The sequence below is a fragment of the Bombyx mandarina genome, chromosome 21 (assembly GCF_030267445.1).
Source record: "Bombyx mandarina strain Sakado chromosome 21, ASM3026744v2".
Lineage (NCBI taxonomy): Eukaryota > Metazoa > Arthropoda > Insecta > Lepidoptera > Bombycidae > Bombyx > Bombyx mandarina.
Window position 1 is genome coordinate 864,336 of NC_143227.1, and position 17,820 is coordinate 882,155.

Below are 17,820 nucleotides of genomic sequence, written 5' to 3' on the forward strand. Positions count from 1 at the left end.
GAAGGAAATGCCGGCCCACATCATACAAGAGCCGTCCTGTTTCAGCGAAACAGCAATGCGCAAATTGCTCCTCAGGCCGCCTGTAGACCCAACCTCTTCGGTCGCTACCGCGCAAACACATCCTGCTCTCGTCGGAGAACAGGATTTGCCTCCATTGCTCAACCTCTCAATTAAGATGGGTACGAGCAAATTGAAGGCGTGCTTGCCGGTGAGCTACCGTGAGTTTCGGGCCTGTGACAGGCCTTTTTGGAGTCAGATTCGCTTGCTTGAGTCGTTGACGAACTGTCCACTTGCTGGCTACTACCCTACGAACATCTCGGAGCTCCTGTTGGACGTCGACACCAGGTTAATGCCGATTTCGGAGAGAGGTTGACACGATAAAACGGCCATTCCTCTCCGATGTACACCGGCGCCGTCCAGATCTTGGTCTCGGGATAAAGCTAGCAGTCTCCTGAAAGCGCTTGCAAACTTTTGAAACAGAGGACTGGCTTATTTGGAGCCGACGAGCGACAACCCGCTGGCTGAGCTCTTCTTGCAATAGGGCTACGATTTGTGCTACTTCTGTAGGTGTTGTCTCAATTTTCGTACAAGGTAAAGGGTCGAAAGTAGCGGAGATATGTACCGGTCAACGTGTGAAAGTCTACTGATAAAGAAAATCCAATAACAGGTGCTTTTATAGGGGTCAATAGACCGCAACTCGCGACGTATCAGACGATTGAATCAGGTCTTTTTCGTTATTCCTTCACCTTAATCCAAGATAGATTCTTAAATACTGGCTTGATTTTAATGAATTTGGTATCAGTTTAAAGTTAAGAGTTCAACCTTTAAAATGATCTCATTTTTATGATTATCAAAAAAATATTTAGTACACAAGATCGCGCGGAACCAATTTCAAGTAAGTGATTCCAAACTTTTGCTCGCGAGTGTAGTTTTTTATTCATGTGACGCATTAAATTTGTTTTACCGGTCGAGTTCGTTTTATTGGTATCTCTCAATATCTACTGGATTTTTATGTCCGGTTCTAAATTGGTGTAATCTAAAATCGAGGCAATCAGGCATTTAATCCCGCTAGGGCCTCTAATTATCGGTACTTTTTAGTATGCTTTAATTACTACACGAATTACTGAGCGTCTTATAAACCCGCACGGGTAGGCACCACCATCAACCTGCCTATTTGTACTGAAGCAGTACCTAATGAGTTTGTTTGAAGGGTGGGGCAGCTACAGTACTGTAAAAACCGAGATTTTGAACTAGGTCTCAAGGTGGGTGGTAAGATTCACGTTTTTGTCTATGGGCTTTGTTAACCACAACACCAGGTGGGGTGAAATCACCCATCCAGTTAATCAATTAAAAACGACAACAGTTGTGTATATTTTTATTTAATATCAGTTCCAAATATCCACTTTACAATTCATTTTGTCCAACGATAGATACAATGTGTTCATCAAAATATAATGCAACAAGGCGGACTTCTGGTAGAACTTGGCCACCATTCTATTACGAATTTATGAGCGATTGAGGGAGGCGCAATTAATTTCTACGAGAGAGTTCGAAACAATTGGATTGTTATAACACTTACAATTTAACCAGTTTTATTAACTGCAATAGGATAAGTAAACTGTAATTTAAAAAGTTCAAAATAACAGCCCGCTAGTATTGTTTTGCATTTCATTTTAATGAACTGTATTAGTGGACATGTTACATAATATTTAGACAAAGCAATAGAAGTTACTTAGGTCTTCAAAAATCTAATGCTTAAAACTTATGGACACAACATTTTATTGCTTTCAGTATTTATAAACGCACTTTGAACTTTAGGCCAAAACATATTACAGTAGAATAAATACAATTAAATAGCTTCCCAATTACCATCCCCAATTTTAATTTTTTTGGCAGTGATTGTTATCTTTTTGTCCCCCTAAAACAACCAACTTAATGTCACCAAGACTGCAAACTTTTTTAGTATTACATATTAAAATTTATCAATTTGGGCGTATTTTTAAGCACCATTTATTTTGGAAATATGACAGTTACACCTCTCCCTCTACTACAACACACACACACACACACATAATGGTGCTTGCATTGTACTGTGTGCTTGGTGAGAGATTTTTAACTTCTCTATAGCGTAAAAGAGTTAACTCGAATTTGTATGGAGCTGCAACAGCGCCCCTAACGGCAAACGTAGTGGAGTTGTCTTAACTCAATACAAATTGGAGTCAACTTTTACGTGATCGTGAAGTTAAAAAATTCGCACTAAGCACACTGGTGAGCTTCAATATAACAAGTTTTGCTAGATCGCTCAAAACAATACTTTTGGTTACTGTTAAAGACTAAATGTACCAAGATATATATATTTGGTAGGTAGGTAACATTTTAATTACAAATGACACTTTGAAATCGAAGTCATGATTCCTTTACTGAAATTATATGTATATTGAAGGATATGCACGGATCAATTTGAAACCAAATTCTACAAAACGAGAATGAATTTGACTTTGCACACAAATATAATTATTGTATTGATTAAAATGCATTTTATATTATAGGTTTATAATTAATATGTTGGTTTCAAATCTACTTGATTTTCAAGATTAATGAACGTTTTTCAAGCTCTTGAAAATATTTGAGCCAAGTTTATGGGAGGAAGATATTTTAGTTTTTAGATCTTATTTAAGTTTTACCACGTTATGTCTGGTTGATAAGTGCAAATATTCGAACAAGTCGCGGGTCTGGGACGCGCGGGGGCTCTGCAAGTCACCAGACTTGTAGAGCCCCCCGATACCAAAGTAATGGGATCATAGAAAAAATATCATCTTTTGTCCCATAAAGATTATCGCATAGATATTATAAATATATGTTTAAGTGTCTTCAAAAATATGAATGCCTACCAATTTGAACTATACATAGGAGAACAACAGATGTTGGTGTCGCAACACTTCGATCCAGAGTCAGAGTTAGATGATATTTTTCCTATGATCTAAAATAAATACACAGCCATTAAGTTACGGGACAGATGAAAGATTAATTGAACAGTTAATTCATAAGCGAATGATTTAATTAGGCATTTCAGGTATTTTTTTAAAGTAAATATTCACATAATTTTTTAAAACAATTTTAAACAAATCTATAAAACTTATTTGTAGATAGCGATTTATGAACAAATTTTTATATAAAAGTGAAGAGCATGCGACTAAAATCTGACTCTGGACTGTGTCAATTATTTTTAATTTTTTTTAATATTTTTTAATTTTTTTTTATATTTTTATTTTTTTTATTTTATTTTCACATTTTTATAATGTTTCTTCGAATTTTATGTTTTTTATTATTTTAGAATCGTGTTTTTGAGACTTTTTTTTTCTAACCTTACCGTTTTTCTTACAAGTAACACGTTTTTTAAATTAAAAATCATTATTTATTGTACTCTCGGTATTATTCGAGGGCGCGGCGCCGCTCGTGTAAAATCTTTATAAAACTTACGCAATAACATTATTATTATATAAAACAGCCGGCTTCGGACAACAACATTAGCTGCGGGACAACGTTAAGATGGTGATTTTAAATCATTCATTATAACTTCTAACATTACCATAGATTTATCTTAATTTTAACTAACTCCGATAACACATTCAAAATTAAAAACAAACAAGTACTAAACAGCTAAATAATAAAATTCCGAGTAACAATGTGAGTGCGTGTGCCGCGGCGCCCGGCGTCGCGCATCGCGGGAACATATCGGTTCGATGGCGCGCGCCGCGGGACCTCCGGGCGGACCGCCGCGGGGGGGCGCCACGGGGGGATCGCCCCGGGGGTCCCACCGCGTGGAGACCGTCCCGGGGGGACCGCCGCGGGGATCACGCGAGTTTCACTACTAGCACCCATACATTAGGAAGAATAAATAAATGCAACTTTTAAAGTTGACAATTGTTAATGACACGTGCCATTGTACGGCGTACCGATGTACTACAATTTGCATTGACGATTGCCGGTTTTCCTCTTCCCTTTCAAACATAATTTTCGTGAAGGCTCCCGCGGACCCTCCGCGTCGAGCCGTCGACGGGTACATTCCAATATAAATCATATTTATATATTTATTTTTGTCATTTACTCTGTACACATATTTACAAAACGCACACGATACTAAAAATGTTTTTTTTATCTTAACTATGTACATAAAAACGTATATATATATATATTAAAATAACTTATAAAGAACGAAAAAATAAATAAATATTAAACGTATAGGGACGCAACATGTCGCCACGTCCGCGGACCTCTAGTGATGGGTCGACGTCGATACTAGTGAGGCGAATATATTATGATACAATTCAGTCTTAGGTCGGAGCTGGACCCCGGCGACTACCGCGACGTTTCTAATCTTTTTCTCTACCGATTTACTTGATATTATGTGACTTTTTTTTAATTGCCATGTTATTCTTTTCATCTTTTTCATCTCTTAAAATATCCTATAGCAACATAAATAGAGTAACGCTATTCGACTAGGTCGAAACTAGACTATAGTTCTCATTTATAAGTAGATAATTAAATACTATTCTGTGAACGTTAACCACACGTATGTAAGCAGGTCGGTATATTTGGTCGGTCGGAGCGCCGAGCCGACGAGAGTTTGTCCTGCATACAAATCTGTAGCGTCGGTACTAATGTAAGCAGACTCTTGTGCCGATACCTAAGTGTAAGTAAATGTAGTTGACACGAGGCACGTGCCGGCGCGCATCAACATTGCGAACGTGTCGCCGAGTGCACACTGAACATTTCTTCCTTAGCTCATCGAGTTGGTATCGCGGTTAGCGGCCGGCCATTGCTAACGTCAGTTAGCTGCTGGGCACCGCTGCGCTGAGCCCGTCTACAATTCCAAAGTAAGAGAGAAATGGTTCACTGTTCTCATTGTGCTTAATGTATCTATGAAAAGTCTGGATGAAACTATCTCATTTTAATTTAAGACACATTCTCGTACATTGAATGCGGTTCCTGCACAGGAGCGCGCCGGCGGGACGCGCGGGGAGGGGCGGGGGCGGGGCGGGGTGCGTGTCCCCCCGCGGCCCCCCGCAGTCCTCGGCGCGCACACAATATCGATCACGCCCCCCCGTTCCTTTGTATAGTTCCGCTAGCAGCCGACGCGGCGCGGAGCACCCGGTGCTCCAGTTTCATTTAAAGAGACTAAATAACAAAACACACAATCCCTCGACATCGGCCCGTCGTTATTTGACTGAACAATTAATCTCCGAGTACACGTGACTTTTCCACAACCTGAGTAAAATTCTCCGGGAGAGCGGTGCCCCCCGCCCGCCGCACGCGGGACCTACTTACATTTCTTTAATAAACAATTCCATTTGTAATTAAATAACTTTATTTAAAAGTGAGGTACTTGATCTAGTAAATCTATTAAAGTTTAATTGGGGGTCGCGGGGGTGGAGCGGCGGGGGGCAGGGGTGGGGCTGCCGCGCGACTCCAGTTACACTAAGCTCAGAGGGGGGTCCCGGCGCTGAGCCGCACACTTGTCCCTCCGATTGGGAAACTTCATCAAGATTTTATTACCATCCTTTAAAGTACCGCACGGCAAATATAAAAAAAACGTGCACATAAAATATATACATAATAATTTAGTATTTAGTGGAGCTGTGAGTGCTAGGAGCTATGTTTGTAAGCTATTTTCTGCAATAACCTAGTACGTCGTGGCACCGGGGGGACGCATTCGGGGCGGCGCCCCCCGCTAGCCCCCCAGGTACACTCGCAGACGGGTCGACCTCGAAGTGACGGAGTCACGGTCTAAACCATGGATACAATCGCCGCACCTTGTTAGAATGTGCTACACGTTTAGTTATTCTTTATATGTATTGTTCATTGGCTGTGCGGGCGGGTGCCGTTACATGACATGACTAGTAGTGGGGGCGGGGGCCGGTATCATCGCTGCGGCCAGGCGTCGCCGAGGCGCAGGCCGGCGGACAGGCGCCTGTAGCTGTCCCGGAACGTGCTCACGATGCGCTCGAACGTGTCCGGGTCGTACACGGAGCGCGCCGCGTTGGTCAGGTCGAAGGGCTCTGCAACACGCAAGCGGCGCTGTGTAGTGGCGGGGGCGGGGCGGGGCGGGGGCGCGCGGCGTCGGGGGCGGGGGGCGGGGCGTACCTTCGACGCAGAGCAGCTTCCACTGGTGCGGGTCGTTCTTGCAGGCGCGGGCGGCGCGGCACTCCGACACGCACACGCGCGCGCCCGCCCGGACCGACACCGCCATGCGCGAGTACCTGCGCCAAGCCACGTGCACATAAATAATAAATAAGTATAAGTAAGTAAGTATTTATTAACAATCACGCTGTAACGCTAGAAAAATTAAAATGAATTTTTTTTTAATAATTTAATAACGCCTTACTACGCCCTCTAGCGTATACGTGGGGAAATATATAATTATGAATCACTGCGTAGTGGACTTATCCGACACTGCATGGCGTGACTGTACTATCTTGTCTGTGGTTCGAGGGTGAGATTGTCACAGCACTATAGGCGGAACTTTCGAGAACCGTAAGACTATTAATATAAAAGGACAAGTCACTTTGTCCGAAGCCTTTTTCAATCAACATCTCTCGAGCTGCAGTGCAAGTTTTATTACGTATTTACCATAGTCAATTTATCAGTTCCTTGGTGTATTTTTATTCAACCAGGGTAAGTGTTTCATAATTTATTCTCCACACTGTGTCCACAACCTTTATCTGAATCGAAGTTAACACCACTTTGTCTTGTCGTGTAGGTCCTAATAACTGGTACATTACATGTACATGTTAGGGTGCGGAGCGTGACCTTACTATCACCTTCAAGATCCCGCAGTACTTTTCTGAGTGGACGCTGCCGGAAGCGAGGTGCTCTGGCTTGGCGATCCAGAAAGTACTTGACTACCGTAGAACAAAGAAACACACCTGCATACACAACCTGGCTCGGATCCAGCAACCCCAGTTGCGGGGAAGCAATCCAGTAATCGTTCGTCATTTTGTGAACCACCGTCTTAGTTTATAATATTGTTATTTAATCTCACTTTCATTAAATTCTTACTCCTGTGTTCGGTATACCTACCGACACATATTTGACAAAGATACCGTACCACTAATTTATTCTGTGTGAATAATTATAATCATTAAATCTGTAGTTAATAAACTCAAGTGTAATATATATTGTAATTGTTTCATTTATTGGCGTGAGTCTCCCAGAGCGGTAAGTGGTGGCGCCCTGAGATCCTCCTCACAGTCTCCTGTTCACCGGTTGTCTACCGGTGGTGACGCGTCTAGAAGTGGTGCGACTCGGTCCCGTGTCTCTCGACCCATAGACCACCTTTTGGGGAGTGACGCGACTGGGCCTCATGTAACATCGGCATACCAGGGACACCCTTAGACAGACACGTTATAACGCCACGTTAACTGGTCCCGTGATAAGTTCGTAAAGAACTTGTGTTACAGGTACCAGATAACGAAAATAAATGTAAGATTTTTATTATACACATACATATATTTAATATACATCCATAACCCTGGAAAATACATTTATATTTATCATACAAATATCTTCCCTTGGCGGGATTCGAACCCGCAACCCCCTTGTGTAGTGACCATGTCACTTACCACTACACCAGACGGCCGTTATCATAATCAATATCATAAATCAAATCAAATAAAAATAAAAATTCAACATAAATGAAAGTACATACTTATTGAACGTCAAAAGAACTACCACCAATTCACAAGAACTAGCCTCCGTCCTGAGACGAATTGGCAAGAAACTCAGCAGGCATGTATTTTTTTATATTTTTTTAATATTAGATTTTTTTTTAAATATTCATTTGTACAATGAGTATTATAACGTAACAATTATACTCATTCCCACATACATTGTTTACTTTAGTTTTCAGTTAGTGTAAGAATATGTTGCACTAAGAATTAGATTGTCTGGAATCTGACAGCAGCACAACCTGCCGGATCCAGTCCCCTGTATTTAAGTGATGAAATATTCATAAAAAAAACATGTGTGCAATTCACACGTGGTAGAAGTGAAACCTTCAAAAATTAAAATACAATTATCCCAAATGTCTAACTATATTATGTAAAATTTTGTCATTAGTAACTAATTGTAAATCATCTTTTATAGTATGAGGTAGCGCCCTCTGTGAATTGATATTTTAACTTCACGTATAATCCTAAATTAAAATTCACTACAAGAAGTTTCATACCCACGTTAGTATTAAATAATCTCATAGATGGCGCTGTATTAAAAAAAACACTAAACTGAGAACGTCTAATGTGTTCTATCTCGTTCTCTCGCCGGCTGGATCCTACACAGTTATTTATATGTCTCTGTGGACTAATTTTTTCATTTCATCGAGTTTGAAATCACAACGATTCTAAAGAAGTTTCACTTCAACAATCAAAATCGGTTAAGTTGCTCAGGGTTTTAGTTGCAAACAAACATACCAAATAATGAATTCGCAAACATATACAAATCATTATGCATTAATTAGTTAAGTTAGTTGTTAGTGTACATACGGGAAGGTGGCGTAGTAGCGCAGCATGTTGAGGAACAGCTCCCCCAGCGTGGCGCGGCTGTGGGGGGGGGCCGCGCCGGGGGGACCGCGGGGGGGCGCGCGCAGCACGTCGCAGGCGCGCGGCAGGATGGGGGGGCTCGTGCCGCCTGCAACACCGGGACACTCAGCGGGCTCCAGCCGCTAACTCAAAACTCTACATTAGTCATTGGTCGATATTATTATAAAAATCTGGTTTTGGGTTTTAGGCAGTTCTAGGTACAGTCCCGTGCGCCGCGCCCGACCCTCGCTACATACCCCGCACTTAGTACTAGTGACGACTTTGTGAGAGTGTACTTACCGACCCGCCGTTTTTAATTTTGCGATAGTAGGGTTATTTATGTGTGCTTTTTACTATAAATAGTACTTACGCTTATAAGTCTTTTTGTTTGCACAAATAGCGATTTAATTTGATGAAAAAGAATGGCGAGCACTAGTATAATAAACATGTCTTAGCATTAGAGGAACATTACTGGCAAAAGGATGGTTTAAAGGAGGATGGTGTCGAATGATTTCTTATTGAAGTACGCGAGGAGAGTGACAATAGTGCATCATATTCTTCAACTACTGATTACTTTGATTGCCATAGTAATTGATAAGATTTCACGTTCATTTTGTTCAATAAGTATCAGTTCATTAAATTAAATTCATACCAATTGTTTTATTTTATTTGAAGTACATAATACCCTCATAGAACTATTTTATAATTTACACTCGCACGGAGGCTTAAGATGTGTTAGTATCGATAGCGCAATATCGACTAATTAGAACGCTAGCTCATTACGTCAACATTCTTTAGAATTCCTCGGAGCTCGCGCGGACTGTAATTTGAATGGCAATAAGGGAAACGTACCTTTACAACAGTCAGGTGGGATGATCTGTAGCACACAGATAGTACTCACACTGCAGGAAGTGGATGACCATGAGCGTGAGCGCGTAGGAGGAGAGCGTCCGCTGTCGCGCGTCGTTGATGGCGTGCGCGCGCGCCCACAGCTTGGCCAGCGCCACCAGCGGCCGCACGCGCCAGTCCACTGCACACAACGCGTCAACTCGCTACGTGCACTACCTCAGCACTGCCTCGTGCGTGTCGCCCGCGCGTGACTTACTTCTGGAGAAGCAGTGCAGCAGGTCGGTGTTCCTGATGCCGACCACGTTGTTGCAGTTGAGGTCCACCTGGAGCCCGTTGCGGACGTCGCGGAACTTCAGGATCGGAACCTTGGCCTGGATCAGCTCCGCGCCTGTCAGGGTCGTAAATAAACGGACCGGTTGAAGACCAACAACAAACTGGTTAAAACTTTTCAAATGGCATCACGAATGAAAGCTCTGACCGGGGTCGAAGCTCCGGATGTAGCCGAGGATGTAGTTGAGGTGCAGCAGCGCGTGCGGGCGCGGCTCCACGTGCTGGTGCGCGCGCACGTGCAGGCACAGGTCCATGTCCGACGACTCCAGCCCGAAGCCCGACATGGTGGAGCCCACCACGTACAGCCCGTAGCGGGGGAATATCGTCTGCGGCACACGCACCACCACTCACTGACGCGCTCCCGGCAACACGTTAACAACTATTGACACTGGCAATAGGATACTAGCTCGCTGGGCTTGAGACGGCAAAATTCAAATGAATTGGTGGACTGGTGGTAGAACCTCTTGAGAGTCCGCGCGGGTAGGTACCACCGCCCTGCCTATTTCTGTCGTGAAGCAGTAATGCGTTTCGGTCTGAAGAGTACTTAGAACTTATATCTCAAGGTGGGTAGCGCATTTACGTCGTAGATGTCTATGGGCTCCGGTAACCACTTAACACCAGGTGGACTGTGAGTTCGTCCACCCATAAGCAATAAAAAAAAAACGAAGCAATTCGTGTCAAATTACTGAGCCGTGCACTCGACAGTAAGGGCCAAGCCTCATTGGTGCATTGCGTTGCGTCGTCCCAACGGATCAATGGGTTGTATCCCACACTTGCGTTACGTCGACGCACGACATCTCAAAAATGTTACACACATCTAATTTACCCCTCAACCAATGAAACCCTCTCCGTCGTGGCGTCGTCGCACCAGAGCTCCGCCAGCGCAGCGCGTCACCCTTCCTCCCGTTTCGTCTCTTGTCCGTTAATCCGATGAAACGTCGCAACGCAACGCACTAATGGGGTTTGGCCCTAACACGACCTAATTACTCTGTTTTTTCGATGTCTTAAATGGACCAACCATCCCCCTCCGCCAAACTGGGGACGCAAGCGAAAGTTTAGCTTGCATCGTAACATGTTCACAAGCACAACGAGTGCGGCCTCTGTCCCCCACCGCGGACACCCGTCCCCCACCGCGGACACCCACCCCCCACCGCGGACACCTGTTCCCACCGCGGGCACCCGTCCCCCACCACGGACACAGACAGCTCGGCACAACATTCCAATCGCACAACTTATTGTATAAAAACGTTAGAGTTGTTACTTTGATAGTGACATATAGATATCTCCAAAGGTTCATCTTCTTCCGGAAGGTCTCCTCAGTCTGCTGCGACTTGACGAACTTGTCCCAGATCTCCTGCGACAGGGTGTCGTACTTGGACCCTGCAACCAGACGGTCGGAAGGATTTACGAAACCGTTTCGTTATTGAAAACGTTGCGGTAGGACTAGGGTTTACTAAAACTTCAATTTCCCAGCATCCCAAATTAATTTGGAAACAAAGTTCTGAGGGAGCCCGCTCGGGTTGGTGTTACCATCCTGCAAGGGCGGATCCAGCTTTGGCGCCAGAAGGGGGTCAAATAGTCAAATTTAGATGCGTTCGTTCCCAAACGTATGCCATTATACAAAGTTATTATATTATATTAAATTAATTAAATATTGAAGGTTTGTAGTTACATAAAATCTGTATGGTGACAAAATATATAAATAAAATCATTATATTCAATTAGTGGCCCACCTAAGTCCTGGAACCAGCTCGGGGGGTGGTCATGACCCCCATGACCCCCCCCCCTGGATCCGCCATTGCCATCCTGGCTGTTTCTAACACAAAACCAACTTCAGCTTAATAAGGGTAGGATAGTTTCCTTCATTGAAATTCTAGTTCACGCGACGTCTGTCTGTCGACGACTGTCTACACGTAAGTACATACATAAGTCTAATGGAACCATATTTCACCTCGGAGGAAAAAATATTATTTATTAAACGTGATTACAAATAATAAAATTAGTTTTTTTTTTTATTAAGGCACATTTTCGTTTTAATTTGAACCTATCTCTGTACATTTCAATGTGTTTCAAGAATACAAAAAATTCAAGTCTACATTTTAAAATCACGAAACTGCAGACTGTGGCCTCGCGGACATCAACGAACCGTTTGGACAAAGATGTTCTTCAACCTGTAAACATCTAAGAAAGCAAAACTCAAACTCGACTCACCATTTAAAAGGTCATCCGGTGTGAACTTAACTTGAAAGGGATAGGTGGCCTTAAAGAACCGCTCTGGTGCGAGTCGGCGCTGCGGCCTCACGTCCCGCCGCCGGCCGCGCCACTCCCGCGCGTTGTACAGAACCTGGGCCGTGTTCCCCGCTGCCGTGTGATCTGGGTTGCTAGACGTACATTCCCCTGGCCAATCAAATAACACATGTGATGCTCTGTCTAAAAGCTTCTGTCGCATACTAATCAGCAAGAAAACCCTTGTGTGAAAACGTTGTCTTTTTTTATTGCTTAGATGGGTGGACGAGCTCACAGCCCACCTGGTGTTAAGGTTTACTGGAGCCCATAGACATCTAGAACGTAAATGCACCACCCATCTTGAGATATAAGTTCTAGGGTCTCAGTATAGTTACAACGGCTGCCCCACTCTTCAAACCGAAACGCATTTACTGCTTTCACGGGAGAAATAGGCGAGGCGGTGGTACCTACCCGCGCGGACTCTCAAGAGGTCCTACCACCAGTAAATGTGTATATGTTAGCGGTAATTATGCCTTGTGGTGCAGGGTATCATTGAGGGTACAAGACCGCGCGGCAGATCACCGTTACGATGGTCCGACCAAATAAAGGCAGCTTTAAACGGTCTCGCTGTCGAGTGCAGAAGAATCGCGGTATGTTAGGAATGGCGTCGTCTGCTGAACCGCACTACGACCCGAAATTATGACCACGACCACTCTGCCAAGAGTGCAAACGACTGAGAAGAAGAATAAACAATTATTTTTGTAGCGTGAATTGACTTGCGCCTTGTTTAAATTTATTCAGTTGAGTATTTGAACTGCACAAGTAACAGAGCATTGAGACGACGCCATCATCATTGCGCAGTTCGGGACGCGTATTTCTACGTCTTTAGTTTTACAAAGAAGTTAATGAGTATTGCGAATCGTTCTAGTGCTTGTGGTCGCTGTTACACTTTCGAAAGCTTCGATCAGCAATAGTAACTATATAGTAGTAATAAGTACTAATAGTACTATTGCTGATCGAAGTTCGAAAGGCAATGCGTATGGGACGGGTCCGAGAAGCAAGGCGGACATAAAAGCCCGGCAAAAACCACGCAGCAATAATTTAGCCGATTTCTTTATATACTAAATCCTAACAACAATATGTCCGATCCATCGAACAAAGCCTCCGGCTGTTCAGTGAATGATCCCTTTTCCATTAAAAGTGATTCCAAATCGCACCAGCGCCTTACGAATATAAAAACACCAGCCATTCATAAAAAAAGATCTATCGAGCAAGAGTCGGTCAACTTCAAATCTTATCAATCGCGAAATACATTCAATAGAAGAGTTACATGAGTGAGTCATAACTTCATGACCGACTGTGATTATAAATATCAACAAAAGCTTAGTTTTCAATGTTTACTTGATGAATTTCGATACACATTATTTATCTACATAGGTCAAACGTAGAAATGAGCAGTAAGAGGCTGTCGTATTTTTTAAGTATCGTGTCGTATTTTTCACGATTTTTATTCAAATGGTTTGGAAAAGGCTTCAACCAGAACTAAAAATTGATTAAATTTCAAGTTTAGTAATACAACTATTCTTTTGTTACACATAATATTATCCAAATGGCATTATCTTTGTTGATTTTTTCACTTCGTCTTTATAGAAAAACTGGCAAATGTCAGTCAATGAATCTAATTAATGTCTGAGAAACTGAAGATAATTGTCGGTCCAGTTATTAGTGGGAAGATACGAGGGAACCAGAGTGAGAGATAACTATACCTTATCTGCCACCCTTCAACTCACTGCCACGTGTATCTTCAGTATGAAGGGCATTCTCCTTCAGAGCCACGTTGGGGTATTTTTAGTCACCATCTAACACCAGTGTGGTTAGTGCGAGTTTTTTAACGTTCTCGATAGCGTAAAAGTTAACTCAGTTGTTTGCAGTTGGAACAGCACCCCTAGCGGCAAACATGGGAAAACCTTCCAACTCCATACAAAATTGAGTTAACTTTTACGCTATCGAGAACGTTAAAAAATTCAAACTAAGCACACTGGTAGGACGTGAGCTCGTTTGCCTAAGCAACGTACCAAGAAATCATATAAAATAAATAAAAATACGTAAAGCCAAATTTTAAACAAAATAAATAACTAGGAACAAATTACGCACGGTCATCCGGCCCCAAACTAGAATTCTCTGTGTTATAGGCACATACTGGGAGCATACTTGTGAACTTATACATACATATATAGATAATAAACATCCAGATAAAAAGCAAACAAATTTGTTCATCACACGAATGTTTGCCTGATATGGGAATCGAACCAATGACACTCAACGCAACAGTCTGGGGCGCTAAGTACTGCAACACCATATCAGTCAAAAATATTAAGTTTATGGTTGGTCTTTCAATAGAGACTATAATCAAGAGGATAGAGGTAGAGGAACAGGTAGACTAAGAGAATTGGATGGATTGCGTGAAGGCTATATGTGTAAGAGGAGAGTGAGTGAAAAAATGGCATATGATAAAGGAGTATGGAAGGAGAAAACATGTTGCGCCGACCCCAGGTGACTGGGAGAAGGGCAGGAGAATGATGAATGATAGTTAATTTTCAATACCATATTTCTTAATTAAAGACACGTACGCACATTAGGCACTCATTTACAAATGTAGTTACGGTAGCAGCTGTGAGCACTTTCAACCATTACGTAAATATGTACTACATATTACCAAATGGTCAATTTCAAATTAGCGGTATGGCGTGAACTTAACACTGTTAAACTTACATGCTTGTTTACCTTATAATACAATTTCCTGAATAGTAACTGCGTAAATTGAGTGTTACGTTTAGATAAATGTTTGATTTTGAGATATACACAAGAATGCGTGATGTCATTCAAACGTGAATCAAAAAGAACTATTACGAATGCTAGTAGTGACGTATTACACTCATGTGGATTCCAAATAAAAATATGTAATCGCGCCAAATAGGAAGTGTCCATAATAATACACAGTCATTGGGGTATGAAAAGAGTGTCAGCATGCTGGGCATGCTTTGGTGTGAATTTTTTAACTTGTCGATCGCGTAAAAGTTAACTCATATTTGTATGGAGTTGGAACAGTTCCACTACGTTTGCCGCTAGGAGCGCTGTTCTAACTCCATACAATTTTGAGTTCGCTTTTACGGCGATCGAGAAGTTAAAAACTCGCACTAAACACACAGAATTCTTCCTGACGCTCAGAAACAAACGAGACTAGAATTTCACAAAGACGTTTGAGCTTTGTTACAACAAAGTCTTGACTGATTTTTGGCTCACATAAATATACAATATTTTTATTAAAGAATGAACAGGTACTTTTTATTTTTTTATCGCACAGATGTGTGTATGAGATCAGCGACCTCCCGAAATGTCCTTTTTTCATACCCCATTTGAAGGGGGATTTATTTTATGATAGCCTTCAGACACATCCTAGTGCTAGGGTATTTATAATACTTCAACAAACAACCTTACTTCCTTTCGTTTTATCAATGAGCATAATAAAACAAGCCTGGTCTGATGTTGCCATGACACTTAATAAAAAAAAAATGGATTGGTGGGAAACAAAGTTGAGGTCTAGATAGATTGAACCTTGCAATGTTTTATTCTCATATCAACACAATTTTAACAGTTTGAAATCATACTAAGATAAGTCATATCTTATCCTAGATTTGGCTTCAAGCACAGTGTTGTATACAATGGCTATCTATTCAGTTGCACTTAAACCTTTAACACTAATCTTTTGTTTTATGATCACCCTTGTTACCTAGAGTTAATTAGATTTGAAATTAACTATGGTTAACAAATTGTTGTAAAAATTTAAATGCAAATAAATGTACTTACATTTACACAAAAACAGTATGTTTACTGTAATAAAAATAACTATTTTTAAGATAACAATTGTTAATTATCTTCATCATGTTGATTAAGTGCAAAGGATTCGTGACTTCTCCCTTCTCCCTAATGGATCCCCCTTCAAACCTTGACAAATATTACTTTAAGCTGATGTAAATACAAACAGTAAAGTAAATAAAATACACGTGCTGGCAGCACAAGGCACTCCCTAAAACCGATTTTTGTTAATAAATTTTTCAACATAACAATTATATACCAAAAATAAATCAAACCAAATTATGTTCATCTATATAATTTTAAAGGTGTACAATAATAAGAGCATGTATTCATTGTTTGTCTGTTCTTTCATAGTCACTATTCTTTATCATTTTGAATTATATTTCAGAAGTTATAGTTTTATTTATTTAATACTATTATACATAAGAGAATTCAATGCATGCTGAAGGGAACTTCATAAAGGCTGCTGATGATGATGATGATGATGAATGCATGCTGGGTGTGTCTGAATAAGTTCAGTATTGTCTAGTGTAGTCTAACATTATTTGACTAATTTTGGTAAAATATTCATGCATGTCGTTAAAACTTTGATCATCTTATTTACATAAAAATTGCTTTTCAACATTCAATAAAATCTATTCACTTATCTCTGACATTTTCAGGGCCAAATTTGTTAGATAGTTACATGGTTATCTAAACCCAAACTAACATAAGAATCCAAATATTGCCAAGTCTTTATTGCATTGTAATAAGGTTAATTTTTAGGTCTGATTTAAAGACATTCCTCTTCATGGTTGTTTTAAAATAAATAAAAATTATCAAACAATAAATATTCTTTACTATTTTTAAGAAAAACATGTATACTTTATTAAATTATAAAATGATACCATTTCTATGAAGAGCATACAATGTTTTAAATGGAAATATAATGAATTCTAATTGATTATTGAATTTAGAATAATTTTAAGAAATTAAATAATAATTGTATTGAAAATGTTTTTTCTATGGTTGTATTGCTACAAAATGAGGACTGCTTATTCACAGCCATAATTAAAAGCAATGGGAAATAAGTAATTTATATTTGACATTGTTTTTAGAATTGAAACAAATTAATGTAGATACATGTAATGAGGGTATATTGTATTTTTTCTAATTATATTTTGAATTGTGTATTTATAATTTCAGTACATACTTACTAACTCTTTTGAAGGAAAATTGATCTTTGAAATAATATTAAGATAATTATGAGAAATTTACCTTTTTCACCAGACTTGTTGGAGCTAGAAGCATTGCTAGACAAACTGGAGTCATCTGAATCATATCCAAATGCTGTATCCTTCTGTCGGTCGCGGCGCTGCCAGCGACGTGGGGTACTCGGGGTCGAGGGGGAAGCTGTGCCAGTCACGTTCGTAGGAACCACCTCCAGCCCGTACTGCCGAGGCCGTTCCATCGGCATCACGTAAACACCCGGACCGTACCCACCGCCTGCATGGAACATTACAGGCGCACCCTCGTTCATCTTCGATATCTGAAAAATAGCCGTGACTTAAGCACTCGACCGGCGTATCATTTCAGCCCATTTAAGGCATACTAACCTGTATGAAGTGCTAATCTAAAGGCACACTTTTACAGCCTATTGCGTCATAGTAGGCGAAAAAAAATTATTTTAAGAGTCCGTAGCGTCCTATTAAAAATTGGAACGATTTTATTTATCATTAATTCACAGAAATTCGAGACGTTTGTGTTGGGCCGCTTTTTAAATCAAAGTTTCCGTTCTTTTGACTTTGGATTTCACTAATCGCTTACTTGTTGCCGTTAATAGAATTAAAATTTTTTTCGACGCCGGTAGTAATAAATCTACCCACAAATTACGGCAAATCTATAAAAACTTGTGAAAAAAATCCGCCATGACTTTTGTAGCACTAACTAGTGACATCTGACGGTCATTTCTCAGCTGTCACAC

The 17,820-nt window shown here is 41.0% G+C and overlaps 1 protein-coding gene across 3 annotated transcripts; it reads right to left on the reverse strand.

Moving 5' to 3' along the window:
- Positions 1-1,362: 1,362 nt before the first annotated feature.
- Positions 1,363-17,806, reverse strand: LOC114240329 (poly(A) RNA polymerase gld-2 homolog A). Of its 3 annotated transcripts, XM_089736294.1 has the most exons (11): positions 17,453-17,805; positions 17,115-17,385; positions 11,967-12,152; positions 11,017-11,135; positions 9,904-10,081; positions 9,682-9,813; positions 9,478-9,606; positions 8,541-8,685; positions 6,145-6,260; positions 5,907-6,059; positions 1,363-5,876 (listed from the first exon to the last, which is right to left on the reverse strand). In XM_089736294.1, the coding sequence occupies exons 2-10, from the start codon at positions 17,374-17,376 to the stop codon at positions 5,923-5,925; spliced, it is 1,404 nt and encodes a 467-aa protein (XP_089592420.1). In that variant the 5' UTR covers positions 17,377-17,385; positions 17,453-17,805; the 3' UTR covers positions 1,363-5,876; positions 5,907-5,922. The 3 variants fall into 3 exon arrangements, with proteins under 3 accessions (XP_089592420.1, XP_028026640.2, XP_028026638.2); XM_028170839.2 differs by having other exon boundaries at positions 1,363-6,059; positions 11,029-11,135; positions 17,453-17,806; XM_028170837.2 differs by having other exon boundaries at positions 1,363-6,059.
- Positions 17,807-17,820: the final 14 nt, after the last annotated feature.

Excerpts from the sequence above, each read along its gene's own strand:
- LOC114240329 (XM_089736294.1), bottom strand. The coding sequence starts at position 17,376 with ATGAACGAGGGTGCGCCTGTAATGTTCCATGCAGGCGGTGGGTACGGT. Across the intron at positions 12,153-17,114 it reads CAACAAGTCTGGTGAAAAAG|GGGAATGTACGTCTAGCAAC; the intron begins GTAAATTTCTCA and ends TTGATTGGCCAG. Across the intron at positions 11,136-11,966 it reads ACCGGATGACCTTTTAAATG|GGTCCAAGTACGACACCCTG; the intron begins GTGAGTCGAGTT and ends GTCTGGTTGCAG.